The 20830-nt window shown below is 27.5% G+C and overlaps 1 protein-coding gene across 3 annotated transcripts in view; it reads right to left on the bottom strand.

Moving 5' to 3' along the window:
• Positions 1–20830, bottom strand: part of LOC113557345 (lachesin-like) — a 187494-nt gene that overhangs the window by 27047 nt on the left and 139617 nt on the right. For all 3 annotated transcript variants that reach the window (XM_026962810.1, XM_026962809.1, XM_026962808.1), the window contains 4 exons: positions 19708–19915; positions 12875–13045; positions 10013–10141; positions 8148–8286 (listed from right to left, as the gene is read on the bottom strand). In XM_026962810.1, the coding sequence (XP_026818611.1) occupies positions 8148–8286; positions 10013–10141; positions 12875–13045; positions 19708–19915 (647 nt within the window). The remainder of the gene's footprint in view (positions 1–8147; positions 8287–10012; positions 10142–12874; positions 13046–19707; positions 19916–20830) is intronic.

Below are 20830 nucleotides of genomic sequence, written 5' to 3'. Positions count from 1 at the left end.
CGAAATTGAAATAATAGTGAGGCTTAAATATTTCATTTTTATTGAATTTTAAATTTGTAATAATTACTATGCTTTAATCATTACCCAATCCTGGACCATAAAAGGACTAATTATGTGTAAAGGCCAATGGTCAATATTGATGATGAATAATTATTGGTATAAGAAGTTGAAAAACTGTTTGAATAAATATTTTCACGTAATTTTATATTTTTATATTATAGCTGATTAATATTTCATAAATAATTATAACTATATAATAAATGAAAGATAACTAAGGTATTTTAATAATGAAAATATAAAATAAATCTAAAGTAACTAATTTATAACAATGGGTACTTTTTTTTTTTTTTTAACAATCATTTGTATAATTAAAACAAACTCAAAGTTATCAAATCTTCCATAGTATTTTTAATTTTTGACCATATAATATAAAACTAAAGACAACGATAAATAAACATTGATTCGTTATATTATATTATTATAGATATTTTTTAATCAGATAAATCAAATATAGACGTACAAATATGATCGTTTTCTAAATATCATTATTAATAGATGTATGTATCATAAATATAATATTATTTACTACGCATAGAAAAAAATTTAATAAAACAAAACATAACTTAAATTATTAGTTGTACTTAAAACACATCATTTGTTTTAATGCTTTTTAATATATTTTATTTACATGGTTCATGTTAATAATTCATACACTTTCTGATATATACTGTAGACTAGTAGACTGTAGTGTTTATTTTTTTTCGTGTAGATTTGTATATTTTTCTCAAAAATTTTATCAAACTCTACTAAGATTAATGTACATTTTAAATCAGATCGTATTAAACTGAGTGCTTCAAAATATGACCAAGAAAATTTGTTTTCAAGAATTATATTTGAATTTTTATATACCTACAAAGCTTCTTAGCTCTACACTACGGAAAACATTATGGTTATTTATTGACATAAGAAATTATCGATTATTCTTAGTGTTTTTTTTTCAAATATCAATACAATTTATTCGCTGGATCACAATTTTTGAAAATGTAATATACCTAAGACTCCACATTAAGTTGTACTTGTATTTGTATGATAATATCAATCGTTTTTTGTAAACAATAATATGATCGAATTTAAATTTAACACGTCTGTTATAGTGATCTACTCGAAACCTACTACGCAGCAGAGAAGTGCCCACCTGTCCACCTTTTTTATTTTTCGTACTCTAAGTATAACGCTTATTATTCCACATACCTATTAAAATATGTGAACACGAAAAATGCACGTCTTATGCAGTATCTCAATGAAAGGAGTTTAAAATTGTGTACGCCACGTCATATTACGCTGCTAATATTTCAATTTCATAAAACCAGTTACTGACTGTATTTGTAAACATTATGTTGGTTTATTAAAAAACTAAAAGTAACAAAATAAAATAAAATAAATAAATAAATAATAACAACTCGCATAAAAGTGTCTGTATTTGATTCGTCTTGGCATTATAAGTCGCTTCTCTCCGCGGTCGTACGAAAAAATATTATGGTAAATTATCATTTTATCATATTTTTATTATTATTGCGTATTCGAATAAGAATTAAACGCACATTTTTCTATTTTATGCATTATACGCGTACCATAATAATAATAATAATAATAACAACATATATATCCATCCTGTAGCCCTAATATTAGTTACCTATACGGCGGCGTTGTTGGCCGAAAGGTGGTCGTATATCATACAAAACGATCGTTTAACAGACGACTCCCAAACCCCTCCAAGCCGCCCGTCACGCACCACCGGAGTTATCGCGACAATATAATAATATTTATATATATATAAACTCGATAATGTATGATACGCGTATACGGTCGCGCGTGTGCCGACGTACACGCATTATAACGATATAGTAGTATAGTATTATTATTATACCGACGACTATATAGTACGATGATAATGGGGCCGTAACGACGTGTGGTGGCGAGAATAGGATAGCAAAAAAAAAAAAAAAAATACAAAAAAATAAAAAGTGCGACGTAGGGCAGCGGAACTGCATCGCGCGGAAGAAGAATGATGACGGTCGGCCGGCGGCGCGACTCGCGTTAAAACGGTTTTACGCGTCCGCAATTCACGCCTCTCCCCCCCCCCCAGCGCTCCGGTACACGCATAGGCCCCGGCCCCCGCACAACACAATATATAATATTGTAAATACAAATAACAATAATAACATACGTCACCGATATAATATATGTGTGTACAGTGTATATACACGTATTATCGTCGCGGGACGGCGCGTACATAGCGGTACGTCTGAGCATTCGGACGAGGATGGCGCGTGGTTAATGGCGTGAAAATATGTGCGTGAGCGCCGACTGCCCAGGCCCCGTCCGTTCGACCCCCCCCCCACACACACGGGTCGCGTGTGTTTTATTGTTGTGTCGGACGCGCGACCGAAATTTCCCCGGAAAATCGCACACGATATATTCGACGTTGCCGGCGGCGGCGTTTAATTACGCCGGGACAAAACGCAGCGATTATTCATCAAACGGTCGTCGTCTCTCGGCCGACCATCCCTCCCCCCCCTAAAAAAAAAAAAAAAATACACCCCCTCGTCGCGGCCGAGAGCGCCGCCAAAACGCGATGGACTTTGGTACAGAGTGATTCGGTCCGGCGACGACGGTAACGTGCGTTATATTATCATTACACGATCGTTTAAACGGTTCCGTGTTTTTTTGACGACAGTAGGAACCAGCTACACTCGTGACCATCACCGTATTCGCGCGTGCTTAAATGTTTTACACTCCGCCCAGCTTTTTGAAAACCATAACGTGTTCGCTTTGAGTCTGGATTTAGACGCGTCGACGTTTGCCGAACGACAGCCGTTCGTTTTTCCCTTCGCATTACGACCGACCGGAAGACTTTATAACAAATAATATAGTTTGTAGTTAATAAAAAACCGAAAACATCAGTTGTGGTTTAACTGTTCCTTTAATCGGGTTTGAACAAACGCACGGCTAAAGGAAAAATCGAACGCGGCGAACCACCCGATATATTACGCCGTTAACCCTATCATAATACTCGTACAATAGTAATAATAACGCGTTCGTTTGATTGTTATTTCCTTTCGTTCTCGCGATTCGGAATTATACACACCCGCATGGCGATGTATTGTTATTACCACTACGGCATAATAATGTCATTCTGATACGTGCAACGAGGTCATTGGGGACGTTCTTAATTTATATTATATTATAAATAATGTATTTTACATAATAATATTGTTACCGCAGTCGATGCGATTTTTCTCTCTCGTACGTCCTAAAAAATAGTCGGGCATGATGCTTATTACAGCATTATTGTCGTCTCGCTGAGTACGTATTTAACACGACCTATATTATCCTACATATATATTATCATATTTTATATATATATATATTTTTTTTTTTCATTATACTTTATAGAATAAGCAGACTAAAATTATTATATTGCTGATATATTTAAAATTTGTCGTTTTCAAATATTTTTTTTTGGGGGGAGGGAAGGTGGAAACCCCCAACACCACCCAAATAAATACGCCACTTTTTGATATTACTATCACAGTTGATCGAATTAGTTTTAACAGAAAACATATTTTTATTTTTTATATTATGTATAATAATTGTATATATTAATATTATATTTATATCACATTGTAGAATTGTTATTAACTTTTGAGTCAATGCAAACTTAGTGATACATAAATATATAAAAAAAGTTATGGCCGATAGTAAAATACTAAAATGTAATAGTATAAAAGTCTCAAGTCAATGAAAAGTTTATAGAACTATTATAAATAAACAATATTTTTAAATAATGACGAAATAACTAAAATCATCATTATTCAATTAAATATTTAATTTCGTCCATGTTATATAATTTTCAATTTTTTATGATTTTTTGAAATTTTTAATTGCAATATGAAAAGTATAATACGCGGACACGTGGTATATTATAATTTTAACTATTTATGAACAGCTTAAAATGACGAGCTGTCTAAATGTTTTGAAAATGGTATTCATCGTAGAAAATGATAAATTAATTAATAATGGACTATTTCAAATATATTGAGTTACAACAGAAAAACTAAAATCCTTGTACGAAAAATTATTAAATTACTCGAAATATTCAATTTTTTTGACATTTAAATTTTAAGCACTCATAAAAAAAAAGATGTGTAAAAATGTGGCAGTTTTTAAAGGACGATATTATAAAACATATTATATTATGGAACCTTCAATTGAGTGTTCAAATTTTAGGAATAATTAATATTAATAATAAAATTCATTGTATTACCACTAACCAAATTTTGGTGTTTTGATGAATTGTGTAAAAAATAAAATTCTTAACTTAAAAAGGTTAAAAAAAAGTAAGAATATGAATTTTTGGTATATTCAATTTATATGTAAGCAAGTTTAAGAAATCATATATTAAATTCTTAAGCTTTTTTACTAAACAAGTAAAGTTTTTTCATACACGAATCAAACAAATTTAAAATACCTATAAATAACAAAAAAATAATCAAATTATTTTAAGAATAATTTATTATTTATTAAATGCCAATAAAATATTTAGAGAATTGATTAGTCTTTACACCTTATGGTTGTATGGTTTTGAGTTACAAAAAAAAAAAGTTTTGCAAGCAAATCTCAGTTTGCTTTCAGTTATTTTGAAAATTGGGTACTTAAACGTTTTCTATTTCAACTCACCAAGCACCAAAAACATCCAATCGTCTATCAGAAATTACTCTTACAGTTTGAAATGTTCACTAAACCAAAAAGTAATGAAAATATATACCTAGTAAAACGAGAATAACGTAGAATAACACATCATTGTAAGATAAATACATTCATCGCTCAGATCAGAATCTAAAACATTAATTTATCAATAGTACGTATAGTCTATATGTGCGGAAATTTCGTACATACAATCCGTTTTACTTTCTACATATCTAGCAGACAACCATAGAAATGCTTCCCAAATTTATAATACATCCCGACTTTAGGTTGTCAATGATGAGTTTAAATGGTGTTTTCGCTATTGTTCGTTGATGGATTTCTCGCAACTTATCTTCGTAAGCTTACATGTTTTGGCGTAGGACAATAAAACGCTGTTTCGTTTTGGACATCTGATTAAAAGATAGTAAATGTTATCGGTATTGTTTATATTATATTATTAATTCTATGAGTTGATACCCAACGAAGGTATATGCTCTTAATATTATCAGCATGTTTGGATAATTTAGATTAGTGCACGTGGGGTTCGCTTAGTGAACTAATAACATTGAAAATTCGTCATAGTAATGAATCTAAAGACGAACTTTTAATCCTGATGGAAAAGTTACTGTATTAACCAAAATTTAGTTTTGCATTGTTTCTATGTCCAAACGCGGTGATAACAATTCTCAAAATAAGCCATAGGTAACCTATACATAATAATATTATAATTTTTTATCTGATATTATTTTTTTGGGGTTGGAGGGGGGGGGTTTAAATATTATTAAGTTGTATAACTGAAATACCCTAACAAAATGGTTGTACACTACTCTTCGAAATTTATTTATTTGAAAATATTTAATTTTTACAAGACAATTTAAAACAATTGTATAACCTTGCATCGATCTTTTAAAAAAAATATATATTCACTTTCAAATAATAAAATAAATGTTGATATACAAAACATAAAAAAATAAATATTACAGCGAAATCAAACTAAAACATTAAATTATACTAAAAATTTAGTTAAAAAATACTCTTGTAATGTATTATAGGAATTACTATTAGTGTATACATTACTAAGGGCTCTTCCATTATTGTGTATTAAATCACAATATATTTTTATTTCATAAAGCAGCCTATTATAATATTTATAAAATACCATTTCCAATGATTTTTACAGTTTTCTATGTATTAATTTAAATCTAATATATTCTTATTCAGTTTTTTTTTGCGTGCACAACTTCCTATTATAAAATGGTAATATTTCTCACTAATATTTACCTACAGTTTAATTACAATGATTTTGGCTTTTCAGTAATTTTGGAACCCTTTTAGTTTGTATTTAATTATAATTTACAATTTATTTTTTATTAATGTATTATAGCAACTAAGTTTATTATCATTAAGAATATTTTTTTGTCTGTGCATTTTGATGGATAAAATTCCTAAATAACTTATTGTTATTATGGGAATTTAAAGTTAAAGCGAAGTAGTATACCACAATTTCGCAAATTATAACGCACTAATCCACTTCAGTTTTATAAATATTTAACGTCTTAAACCTGGTAATTAATAACTTATTAATAATAAGAATTTCAGAGCAAGAATTAAAATTTAATTTTACCATTACTAAACCGTATTTTATTGCAAAACTGAAATGCTTCCATAATAATATTATGTTTAAGAAAATTCAAAGTAAATTGTTACTATAATAAAAAATATTAATCTTAATGCCCTAAGTATATGCGTAATATGTTAATAAGATTCTTGAACACTACCGTTTTAAAACAATTGAAAAAATATAATAATACGTGAGGTAATATTATATTTTATTGAAAGTTTGTTATTCAACGATTCGTTAAATAATATTTTAATCAATTATAATATTACGCATGAATAATATGTAGATTATGATATCAACAATTTAATTTTTATAAATCTACTCAATTGATCGCCAAACATGTTTTTACTGTGATGCCATTTTTCCATAAATTATTTCAAAGGAATATTATACTAAATATCTGATAGATCGAGCTTATTTTTTAAATGAATATATAATTCAAAAATATTGGTAAAAATACCACGATTTCAGCTTATTTCCGAGATGTTATGCACAAAACATTGACAGATATTTTATTATATTTTTCAATAAGCAGATTTTTCTTTTGGATGATCGATGAGACAGGAAATTCTGATTGGATAACTAATTCCGCCTTTGCCTTTACCCCGAAATATGACCGTTGTAATTAATTGCATGATAAGGAGTGTAAGACGTGACTCGACTCAGCTATTGGGCGACTAATAATAAACAACAAAAAAGAAATATATACATTTCTACCCCGTGCGCTGTCATCTTCATCTTGTTAACAGATTATACGAGCAAACAGAGCATTTTCCTTTTGCTTCTGGGTAGTATTTTTTTTTTTTATTTTGCTTTCACTATTTTTCTCCGTTTCAAAAACAAGTGTTAGTAAAGAAATGAGCGGCTTAATTAAGACTGGGAATCGCGATTGTTTTCCAACCTTTTACCATCGGGCATTTGATTAACGGTATTCCCATGGTAAACATTTTTATTTTTCAAATAGGTAGATAAATTATAAGCATCAGGTTTTTACGCTAACATATATATTATTATCACAACGTCTGGGAAATAATAATTTCATCAGCTAGTTTGCGTATACGCATTTAATTCAATACCGCATTGTTTAGTTAGTTTGCAAGTACCTATTGTTGAATAACAATGACACACCTTCTTATATGTTTGCACATAAGACCTTGAGAGTCGAGGAAAAAATGAACACATTTAGCTTTTTTTATAGTCAAGTTATGTCTAATATAATAAAACGCTTAAAGCCCCTTAATTAAAATTATAGATTTTATAATTAATATAAACTTGTACCACACACGGTAAATTTATCACATTTTAATTAAGTTAATGAAGTATTCGTTTTAATATTAGGTTTCTACACTCCGCACGGAGATACATTATATTAACTTACTATATTCGTCGAAGCTAAAAAATTATGTATAAAGCGGTTTTTATTTATTCATTTTTTAGAAATAATTGTTGCACTTATTATTTGTCGCTTAAAATAATTTAATCATAAAAAAATATTCATGATATTATATTTAATCAATAATTGTGAATTAGATCATCTTGCAATTAAAAAAAATTATATTTTAAATTATCAAAATAATAATATTAAAATTTCGGATATTTATGCAAGGAATTTTACAACTTATTAAACAACTGAATATTTAACTGTGATTGTATTATATTTATTTAGCCACTATGGATTAACATCATTTTTAAACTGTTAAGAGTAATAAAATTTTAAATAAGTATAATGTTAATAGTTCAATATATATTATATATAAATTAGCATTTTAGTATTTACCCTTGAAGAATCATTGCTCCTTTTTCGTTAGTCCAGTAATTGACAGAAGTTGGAAACGACTCTACAAAGCACTCCAATCGTACATGTGTATTTAGTGGTGCACTCACAATCTGAGTCGTCACCCAGACGAATGGAGAAACTGAAATGTTTACAAAAAATATAAATAAATACATTATATTATATTGAATAAGTAGAACTAAACAAACTTAAAAAAAAATGCATATATTTGATTAAATTTTCATGAATTTATAATGAATATAAATAAATCGTTTAATTATCATTTTATTTTTAATACTGAACAAAACAAAAATTTAAAAATTGTAATAGATACACAATAATAATAATTAATATTTTTACTTTGAAAATGAGTGCTTTAAAAGTTTCTTGTAACTCAATTCGTCGATTGTGAATCAAGTTAAATAGGTACCCCCAATGTTGTCTTATATATATATATAGCTTTGTTAAGTGGAAGAATAAAAACTGAGTACAGTAACAAAGTAGGTATTAAAATATAAAAAAAAATTAAGCAAATTTGGTTTTATCACTCAGTATTGTTAACCAAATGTTTTCTTATGTAATTGTTTTAAAAATTAATGTTTGTTTATTATAAAACAAATATAACCCAAAAACCACAAAACAAACTCTTCTATCAGATTTTAATTTACTTAAATTAAAAATACAAACATAGTAGTATCCATTAATTTAACAGCAGAATTTAAAATATTTATCATTTTATCATTTTTCAAGGTAAATATAATATTTAGAATAAATGTAAGTCTTCTTTTATCGAAATATCTGCAATACCCTTATTAAACACGGACATTTTCCAATAAATTATAACTGAAAGTTTATCGAAATTATTAAATATTTTTTTTTTATTCTTCAATTAAAAAAAAAACCCAACCAATTTTACTACCTTTTTGATATTATGTATAATATATTATAATTTGATAACAAAACACGTGGTTCAAAATTTATAAAAATTACAAAATAAATATTTATTGGTCTGAAAAAAATACTAGTTTATATTATCCAAACAATCCAGTACAACATTTAATGCAAACATAATATATTACGTTAAATTATTATTAAAAATGAGTGGATCCCACATTAATTTGCATAAATAATTCACATTATTTAGAGTTCATATAAAACAAGTAACACCTGTCATTTTACAAACAGTATATTATCTATTTTGATGTAATTGGATAATTGCAACACTATCGACCAAGCGTTATTAATTATTAAGTATCGTAATTTTAATAAATCGTCCTGTACAGGAATACAATTATAAAAACATTTATAAAATTAACGCTAACTGAATAAGATAATTTCATCTGAACATCTTTACGTGTTTATGTTAAAAAAATAAAACTAGGGACATCAATTTATATTTATACATCTGGACAAAATTTATTTCTAAATATTAAAAAATGGTCAACAATGTTTGTAGTAAACTAATTTGGATAACTATCGAAAATTGAACATTACTCCCGTTGGCCACGTCCATCGTTAACATTAACTGTGTGTTATACGACGGCATTGTACTACTATAACTGTACTCGTAGTTTATCTGTTAATATTCACTCTTTGTTTACATATTATATTGTATATATTATAATATTTATTATTAAATTCGCAGTTATTGCCAATTGGGGAAAGTGCTCCAAAGCAGTTGAGTACCGTATTGTATAAATAACCATTTGGTCAACAACAGTTTAATGAAATGTCACCAAGTGTGTTTGAACCCCGGACAGCGGATATATCGTGTAATCCAGTATTCAAATTATTTAATTAATTTTCTGATAACGATTTTGTGGTTTTCTGAAAAGGGATTCGATGTTGACCGGATGCCGAATACTCACAGTTAACGTTTAACGTGATCCTCTTGCTAACAGCCGGTGGTACATCGTTGGACGCTATGCACAAATAATGTCCCATCTGACTGCGGTCTACTTTGTTAAGCAACAGCGGTTCTCCACGTACCCTATCCACTGGTCAACAAATAATAAACATCATACGAAATCAATATAATATCACTAGGTATTTCAAATAATGATTATTATAATACTAAAACATTGTACCTTCAACACTTTAAAATGTATAAATAAATATTAATCGTTGGTAGTTACAAGATATATAAGTTCGACGTATTTGACAAATGGGTAACGCAAATAACGAAATGGTCAAAAAAAAAAAAAACATAGTAGTGAGTTAATTTAAATAATTAATAATGATGAAAATATAACGAAACACATTTTATGCGTGTCGAACGGTCAATCAAACATAAAGATAGAAATCTCTCTAAACTCTCTTTCCTGAAAATATAAATAATAATACCAATTATAATATTTATTCCTGATTCTGTCCGACATAAAAATTCACGAAAATACGTTGTATTGTATATTATGACCAAATATAGAATTAAAGAGATGAGATGTCAATTATTGATAAACGTGTACTGGTAAAACGTGTTTTTCAAGCGATAACCATTATAAACAGTATTTCCCTGTATTAGCCGAATAATATACGAAGTAATCCAGCAAGCATTTTTAGAGCTATAGAAATATACGTATTTGTTACGCGAACAAATCGGATTCCAATCGCCGACTGAAAAACGAAATTAACGGATCGGGAAGAGAGTAATAATGTTATGTTTACTACATAACATAACGCTTTAATTTCCATCCATAAAAACTCACGCGAGTTTATATTTTTACTGAAGTGGATTTACAGCAGTACATCCGTCAGAGAAATGTCACAGTTAACAATAATGTATACTTATTAGATAAAAATATACAATACAACGTTATTGACATATTTTATTTTGAACGACTATTGAAAAAACTGTAATAAAATCGTCGAATACTACTCAACGTCAAGTTCAATTAATAGTTATGTACAAGTGCGCCTTTCTCTAAAATAACACTTTAATATAAGATTATAATGTGAAAAATATATATCAAAATATAATAAGCAATCCGAATTAAAGTATTTTGTGTACTTGGTGTGCATAGTTCACGGAATTATTTGTGTTTGAGACTCGAAAACAATCATTTTCCCGCGAGGTTAAGTTAGGTTAGGTTTAAATGCTTTCTATAACACTATATTTAAATTTTAAATGATATATAAATATTTCTATTTGAAGGTAGGTTAAAAACAATTATTTAAATATTTTAAATACGTTTTATCCTAAGTGTATGTGACATTAAAGTTACACACGTACTGGTGAATGGCAATTATGCAACTAAAAGTACATACTTTACTTGGAATCAAAATAAATCTGTTTAATCCTACCTAATTATACACATTAAAACTCATCAAGTTTAATTATCTTGACCTTTACAATATAACTCAAAAACCATTAATTATAACATATATTTCATTTCCGTATTTATATTTATCCTCAAATACGTTCTCAGTTGAAAACGTAACATATACTAAGTATTCTAAACACAAATTAATTTACAGGAAATTTGTCTGTAAAATAGGTCAGAAAATACCATATAGACGTTCTAAAAATAATTAAACGTTATTAAAATGTATTAGACATTAAGGTCAGTTTAAAAATGCATTGAAAAATAAATAAAAACATAATCTATTAATTATTTAGAAATTTAAGTAATGAATATTAATGTATTTTATTAACAATTGTATATAAAATTAGTTAAATATTTGATTTATAATATAAATAACGATACATATGTACATATGTATACATATGTCACTATTACTGTGCTGTAATATTTGCAAATAATTACAGGCATAATTATATACATGATACATTTATTATAAAATATTTTCTTCTTCGGGTCTAAGCTAATTTAATTTTGTATTAACAAGAATCGATTTAAAAAGGCCGATGGCTGATTCATACTTGTAGAAAAATATAACTAAAATAATATTATTTAGTTCTGAAAATCCTACATTTGATAATTTAAATATTGTCATACTGTATACAATTATAAAATTGGAAATAAAACCTACATAATATAAAATTAAGTGTTCCATTATAAAGTCAAAATTTACAGTCGAACTATAATTGGCATACTTCAAATCGCTATTATCATTTCCTGTCATATCAAAACCAAATGTGGAGATTATATTTCAACCCACTTTACCAAAGACAAAAGCAGATCAGCCTAGTGTGAATTTATGGTGATGGTTGTGAGGGGAGAGGTAATTACACATCTAATCTCAAAATGTTCTCTATATTACAATTTTTTTCTCGGACGTCGATAAAAAAATTATTCAAACCATCAAGTAATATAATATTATGTTTACATAATATTATTAAAATACACATGTTATTCTTTACAACTTGACCTTATTCCTAGCTATACATAATATCATACACTAGCAGTATTAATATTAAATTATAACAAAATTACATATCATAATAATGATAATATTATGAACGTAACGTCATTATAATATTTTATTATATTTTACCTGTACACCTTTAACTGTCTTCGATGTCTTAATTATATTAATAATAACTCAAGACCAGTGACAACTAATGGATCGCTTTTGACTCGTGTTACCCATATGTGTGTAATCACACATTATCGCATATACTTATTGTACTAATTAATACGTACATATATACATAAGGTGTTAATAAAATAACGTATAAATAACATTGAAATAAAGATCCCATTATAATATTTTAGTAGCAGTTTTAAAACAATATTATATTAAAATTATATAACTACGTAGTTGCTCACATAATAATGTTTTTCTTGATTTGTTTTTTATAGTAATTTTATGACCATCCTCTCGCTTCCAAGTAATTTTCGGTAGTGGATTGCCTTTAGCCTTACAAGCCAACGTAGCATTTTCAAATTCATTTACAGTGATGTCAGATATGGTTTCTTCGTCTTTGATATCCGGTGGAACTATGAACAAAAAATAAATTTTATAATTGCGCATTGACGTAACAATATAATAATTAAATATTAGTTATTAAATAAGAGTTCAAATTGTAAAAAAAAAAGATATGCAAGTTTACAAATATTTAGAATTACTTGAAAACATATGGAAGTATTCACAAAAAGTTTTAAAACATAGTCTCGGCCAGGAGTGAAATAGATACTAGGATAAGTGCAAAATCCATAAAGAAGAGAAGGACAGTCATATTCTATGGTAACAAAAGCGTATCAAATTCTGAATCAGACAGAAGAACTATCTTACCCAAAGTAAACTAACTTTATGCGAAAGTCTACGATCTTGCGTTTATGACATCATCAATTATGCAAAAAATTAATTAATGTGTGTTTAAATCAAAATTGATAAATGCGGAACTTTCATTAAATAAATTAAAACCTATAAATATTAACGTTTATAAATTTATAATTGTATCATATGGTCCAAAAAGTTATTTAATTACCATGTTAAGACTCATGACAAATAAATTAATAAAAATTCTATATACTTTAAAAATTTTAACTGATATATACAGATAATTTTACTCACTAATATTAAATTAGGGTAGTATATTATTAAGCATTGATAGAATCAAGAATAAATTATAAAACACCTACATGAAGAGGAACTTTTTAAACAAAAATAAACTCATTAAAAATAAAATATAGCTAAGTGAGTACCGTTATTTTGTCGAGTGAGTCACTAGCATAGATGTATTAAATTTGAACTAATATGTTATAATATTGTAGACGAAAAATTATTCTAAGTGGAAACGGTTTATCAGTCTAGGTATATCAACAAATTATGTGTTTTTTTTTTTTTATATAGATATTTAAGTAATTTATTTTATTTTTGATATTACGGTAAGTTGACTTATTTTTTTTCGAAAATATTGCTTTTATAATATAAGATTAATATTTATTTATTATAATAATATGTATTTATACAATATTATTATAATATCAATTTATAAAACTCAAAATGTAATAACATATTTCTGTAAATACCGTAAAACAGTAATAATAGATCCGTATAGTAATCATCTTTAAACATATTTTAGATTATATGGTTTCAGTTTGAAATACTTTTGAAGAATCTTGTACAACATTTTTGAAAATTTAATACAAAATGAAAATTTTAAAAATTTTAAACTACTAATAGTTTGCAACTTTTTGCGATTTCGACAAAATTTTAACTCAAAAGGGGTATAAATATGAGTGTTTCTGTGTATTTTTAATATTTTTATATAAATATAACAATTAATTTTATGAGATATTGTATTTAAAAAAAAAGAGAATTATAAATTTGTATAATGAAAATGGTAAAATGCTCATTAAAAAAAAATTAAAATATCTATACTCGTTTTTAAGTTAAATCAAAAAATAAAATAAATTTTATCGATATTTGTGTAAAAGTTCCAGTTTTTCTTAGTTTTTAGTTTGTTTTGCCAATTATAAAAATAAGTTATAGGAGTTTTTAAATTTGATATTTTTTAAGTACAAAACAGATCTAAAATTGAGATCCAAAATAATCAATATTTTTTTAAAATTGAAGTTTTTATCCTGCAAAACCCTATAATTTCGGCCAATTAGAATTGACGAACGTGGGTGCTCGCTGACTTGTAATAAACAACGCCCTACTCGTCGTCCGGGTGATCTTCTGTCGCGAGGCCTGACGGTATTAAAAACAAGTTTATTTCCATACCAACTTACAATAGGGACGCACTCAATTCAAAATCGACAAAAAAAATAATGATTCTTATTAAATTTCCGTATTGTACCATACGGTTCTAGCCAACAGACTTTATCGCTAAACTTGGTAATTGGTAAACATATTTGAGTACTTGACCACGACACTATCGGGTTTGCCGTCGCCCGACAGCCCGCCTTCGACTACTGCATCCGTTTCGATTTCTTTAGTCTCGATGACGGACTGCTAAAGTTGAGACGCGACGTTTGCCCCGCAAGACCGATCGGGAGAATTGTGCGCAGGCCTTACGTATTCAGTGCCGGCGCTAGGGGAGGACAAATGGGACAAATGTCCAGGGCCACGCTCTTGTTAAGGGCCCCGCGGTTTTTAATCATCTTAATACCGTGAGACACATTATTGATATTTTACATAATTAAAATTTAAATTAACGAATTGTAAGTCTATAAATGTATTATTCTATAGCCTAACTTACTACACATCACACATGTATAATATTAGAAAGGGGTATTCTGGGGTACCTAATGGCTAATACCTTGCCCAGGGTCCCGAAATACCTAGCGCCGGCACTGTACGTATTATACATCCTCAACAATATACAAAAGAAGAAACAATTATTTTTTCGTATAAACAAAGTAATTGTATTAAGACTTTCAACAAACAGAAAAAACGTGGCCTTTTAATGACTCACGCAGATATGTACATCAGAGTTTAGAAAAAAAATCCGAAAAATTTTGAAAAAAAAAACAATAATAACAACAAAAAATTGATTACCATTTAAATTAAATTAAATAGTGACTTATTCGGAATTCTTGAAAAAATACAACTTGACTACTGGAACAAAATATAGATTTATAAAAAATTCATAGTATTAGTCCATTACATACATTTACCAATTACAAATGATTTTAGTTTAATTAGCTTCATATTATTGTATTATTCAATCAACTTTTAAGCCTTATCACATTTTTAAGAATAGATACCTAACGTTCAATGTGTGTGACAAGTATACGTGTTTAACAATAAATTTATATACATTAAAAATGTTATGTATACAAAGTTAAATTTGTATTATTTACAATCACATTAGATTAATAATTTATAATAATTTAAATAATATTATTCAATTCGTGTACGTTATGTATACAAACTGTGGGGTTTTTTTTTACTGATTACTTTATTTTTAATCGCTTTCGGAGTTATCGATCATTACGAATCTATAAAACTAAAATCATCAAAAACCATTACATACAGATAATGATTGGGTGCGGTATGCGTGTAATCCGATTAATTTAAATTAACTTTAAATATTAAATAATGTTACATTTTCTATGATTTCCCAAACTTATTAATTATACAGTTCTATATAATACCAACACTCCGTGTGATTATTGGCTCAACATATTTTAAACAATATCGTATAAATCATTTGGGTTTCATGTTTCTGCTATTATAAAGACCCGCGCGGAGGATGATCTATACAACATTTATAGCACTGTCACCAAAGACGCCGGTACCACACAAAAACAAACTTTATATTCGACTGAAAAACCATATCAGTTAATTTTAGTTTTATCACGTACAGTAAACAGAAAATTTAAATAACCCCGCGCACACATGCCGTGTTTAAACTCTGGCAACTAACGAGTAACTGGAAGCTCTTCGTTTATGTTTACTCTGTACCGTAATAACATCTATAATTTAAGTTTAACAGATTATCCACTTCTTATGTACCCCGTATGCGGTGGTCACCAGTATATGTTTACATGACCCGTGGTTAAGCATAACACCGTACGCAAAAAAATATTGACACTTTCGACCCATGGTATGCATATTTTGTACCTAACATTTTAATTTTATAAAAACTAAACGACAATAAATCTCTATATATTATTATAATTTTTCGATCTAGTTTGATTTTACATATATAACGTAATATATGTACAGATATTCAAGTTTTACACATAAACAAATAAACTTTGAACTATACACCGTACAATTTATACAATTTTGTGAATACGGCGAGTTTAAATGAAATATCAATTTTAAATGATTATAAATATACAACGAAAATAAGATTATTTATTTTTAATATTTTGAAATGGCTGGTATAACGAATCATCAGGAATATTGTATTATATTTTTATATTTTTTTATCCAGCAAAATCGGTTTTATCGATATTTGCAGAAAAAAAAATCAGAAATATAAAAAATTGAGTATTATGCCAACTAAAATATTTGGTGTAAAAGTATATGACAAACAAAAAAAAATACGTATATTATTGTAAAATTAATATAATATAATCATCGCTCCTTTCAGAATCTCAATTTTGTCAGAAATGTACTATAATTGTACATGCATGACCGAAATATAATATATAATATAGTCAATTATATACTTTATAATATAAATTTTTATTATGATTGTGATTTTCCTACTCATAACTAACTTGCTTGTATGTTGAATGCGGTTATTTTTTTATGGTTTGTATAATATAAATGCGTCTTGTTGCCATAATAAAAGTTGAAATAAGAGATCTATAAAAATCATTGATGTCAGATACTGTAGCCTTATTACAAAAAATACTTGAAAATATTTTAATAATCTTTTAAGTGTGTTAATAAACACCGCCTTTAAAAAGTTCATTAAATTTTAAAAAACTCGTTGAATATTTTGCATGAAAAACATGACAAAAAAGTCAAACGTAAACTTGGACTGTTATTTTGTCGAAATGGGTTTCGAGTACGTGCCAAAAAACCTCTTTGAAAGTAAAAATATTTGTCAGACAATAATTGCCATACAGCTTTTTCTTTTTGCCACAAGAATAAAACCGAGACCAAAACTTCACCAAAACCTGGTGTAAAAATAAAACTAACTTTGGAAAAATAACTGTTGTTTCAGTTATGGCCCCGTGGAGTTTTGTATTATGTTCCCGCCGCCAGTATACTGAACACGTGTTCATGGTGTAGTTATAATATTATGAATATTAAATAAAAGAAAAAGTGCAGGTTGTTTTGTTAACGTTTTACTAAGAAACCGTAAATTTTTATAGTTTGGCATTTCACATTCAGTCCTGTAATGGAGATGGCTGTTGAGAATAATTGTTGCATACAATAGCCAATTGATCAAACAGAAAATACGATTGTTTTTATTAGATTTTCCTCAAATCTATCGTACGGTTTAATAAATAAAAAATATGATTTGCATCGTAAAAAAAAAAGAATTACGTCTTTAATACTTTAATAAAAGTTAAGAATATTGTTTAAAATAAAATAATTTCACTGAAGGTTTCACCCGGTCACTGAAATATTATCATCTTAACTCGTAAGTACGGTGTTAATAATACGAAATTCTGAAAATGTTTAGGTCAACTAAGATATTAATGTTGATACATATACAGTTTAACGAAATTAATTGTCATTATTGTCGTTCGGTAAATGGTTTACAACCAAAGTCTGCGAGAGAGTGTAACAAATGAGTGAAAAGGTAGAGCAGCGGTCGCTGCCGTATAAATGTCTGTTGCCACAACAGTTGACCGCATCGTGTATTCTGTCACACCGATTCCAACAGTACCGTAAAGGAGTTTTCGTTATATAATTTGTACAATTTGATTTATTTTTTTTAAGAGCTTTAATTTAAATTTAATGTTATATTAAAAAATACAATTTATTTATTTTTTTAACAGTTTCTAATAACAGCAACATCCTTACGTTATCCAAAATAATTCATAAAATATAATTGCATTATTTTTTTATGCGCGAGCATTCAAATACTGGCGAGATAATTATATTTTTAATTTTATTATATTAAAAATAAATAAATGTCTTATGAGCACTATTTAGTCGAAGCTATAATCGTTTTATCATTTTTACAACACCATTATTTATATTTATTTATTTATTTTGTAACTAATAATATAACATCATATTTTATACTATGTGTGTATATTATACCCGCGCCTGTGCACCAATGATCGTTGACATCAGTTTCGTGTGAACAACGGAACGCGCAGTAACTCCACGGCGATGATATTTTAAACTCCGTTTAACAATAGGGACATTAATAATATGACAATTGGCAAAATTTGAAATAAATCGTAGACCGAAATAAACTCACTCGAATTTTGTCATACACCGCAATAACTGGAAAGCTTTTATGGTTTCAACAACTGCAGTAATAAATAATTAAACGTTGTGTTTGGAATTTTTTTTTTTCCCGAAAATTGTAATCAATAGGAGTGTTGGCCGACGCAAAATGACCAACGTAACGATAATTAAAACTAATAAATGATTAAACCAATATCCTAGAAAAAAAACTAATAACATTAAAATTCAATGTGTATTTCCGCCGGAAAATATTGTACAGTTAATATTATAAACATTACTTGAATATATTTTTGGGAGTAGCATCACAATTTGTATATATATATATAATTAAATAGTTGAAATATTTGCCTTAGCAAATATTATATAACATCATCTACACCTCACTAATTTAACATAAATTACCTAACCGAGGCATAAATATAAATTATACAAGAAAAATACAAAAATTTTGTTTAATAAAAATAGTTGCAAGTAAAGTAATCGCATATTATTTTCAAACAAAAAATACTCAGAACTAACTAAAATATAATATTATATTGCAATACGATTAAGGAGTTGAAAAATCAAAATTAAACGTCTAAAATAATATCATATAATAGTTTCTATATGTATACTCATAATATACTACAACATAGATTCGAATTCTATATCCATATAATAATAACTACCGGCCACCATATAGAGGTACATTATTGTTACTACATTTGTTTTTATTTTTGACAGTTTAAAAATGATTAATGAGTTATTTTTAATTGTTTTAAATTATTAATTATTCAAGTTGTGATATAAACATAAAAGATAAACCATCATCAACAATTACTTTTTACGTCAACACAACCAATTTGTTTCTTCATGACATTCGTGTTAATTTGACACATATAACATCCTTTGTCGGATATTTGCAGTTGCCGAATTTTGAGTCTCCAATATGTGTTGTTATCCACATCTATGTCTATCCTCCGGTTTTCCGTAACTACACGTTCGTGTAAACTTAATATGGTTTGGTCTTCTGCTTTTAACCAGCCCACCTTTAATACAAAAAAAAAAAAAACAAATAGACATATATTAGTCACATAAAACAATAATATTGCAGTCACTTAAGTGATAATATTATATTTTTTTTTTAGATTTTAAGTAGAACGTGATTATTTTGCAGTAATCGAAATGGAAAATAAGTTGTCACTCTGCTGTAAATTAGGCTTTGAGTACGGGCACGTCGAATTAAATGATAAATCACTGCTTTAATTCAATTCCAGGTCGTTGTGTATTTTATAAAAGCTATTAATTTTTTGGTAGATGAAAGCTAAATGCCAATAAAATTATATGCTTTAAAATATAAGTATATTATGAGTTTGTGATTTAAGGAACTCATTTAAACTAAATGTTATTTTATTATGTTTAGATTAAAACAAAATACATGATTTTCAGCATTGGTAATTATGGTGCTTAGATACAATAATGTATGATAATTACAGTTTTAAGAAATAATATAAACTTTATCTTGTTTGTATGTGTTTTGTAAAATACTATTGGATTTCATAACTTTGTAACTACAACAATTATAACATTGTTATTTAGTTTAGTTCTATTTTGATAATTTATATAAATATAAATAAATGTATTCTATTTTAATACGTATAAATAAAATTTTGGAAAAACATACAAAATATATAAGACACTGCATTATACGTATTCGTGCATCTTTGTTGTAGTGCCTCAGTTCACGTACAAATTGACATCGGTATATATATATAGAATCGCGAACTAATTATACGGAGATTGGAAATCTACTAGTAACAGATTTAATATTGCTATAGTATATTTTTCGATCGTAGTTAAAACTGCTGTCTAAATTTTTCTGATATATCCAAATTAAATCTCTGAAACTTTCGTAAAAATTGGTCCAGTTGCCATTGATTCTATAATCTACTACAAACAAAGGA

The sequence above is a fragment of the Rhopalosiphum maidis genome, chromosome 1, assembly GCF_003676215.2.
Source record: "Rhopalosiphum maidis isolate BTI-1 chromosome 1, ASM367621v3, whole genome shotgun sequence".
Classification (NCBI taxonomy): domain Eukaryota; kingdom Metazoa; phylum Arthropoda; class Insecta; order Hemiptera; family Aphididae; genus Rhopalosiphum; species Rhopalosiphum maidis.
This window is presented reverse-complemented; position numbering and strand designations above follow the sequence as displayed.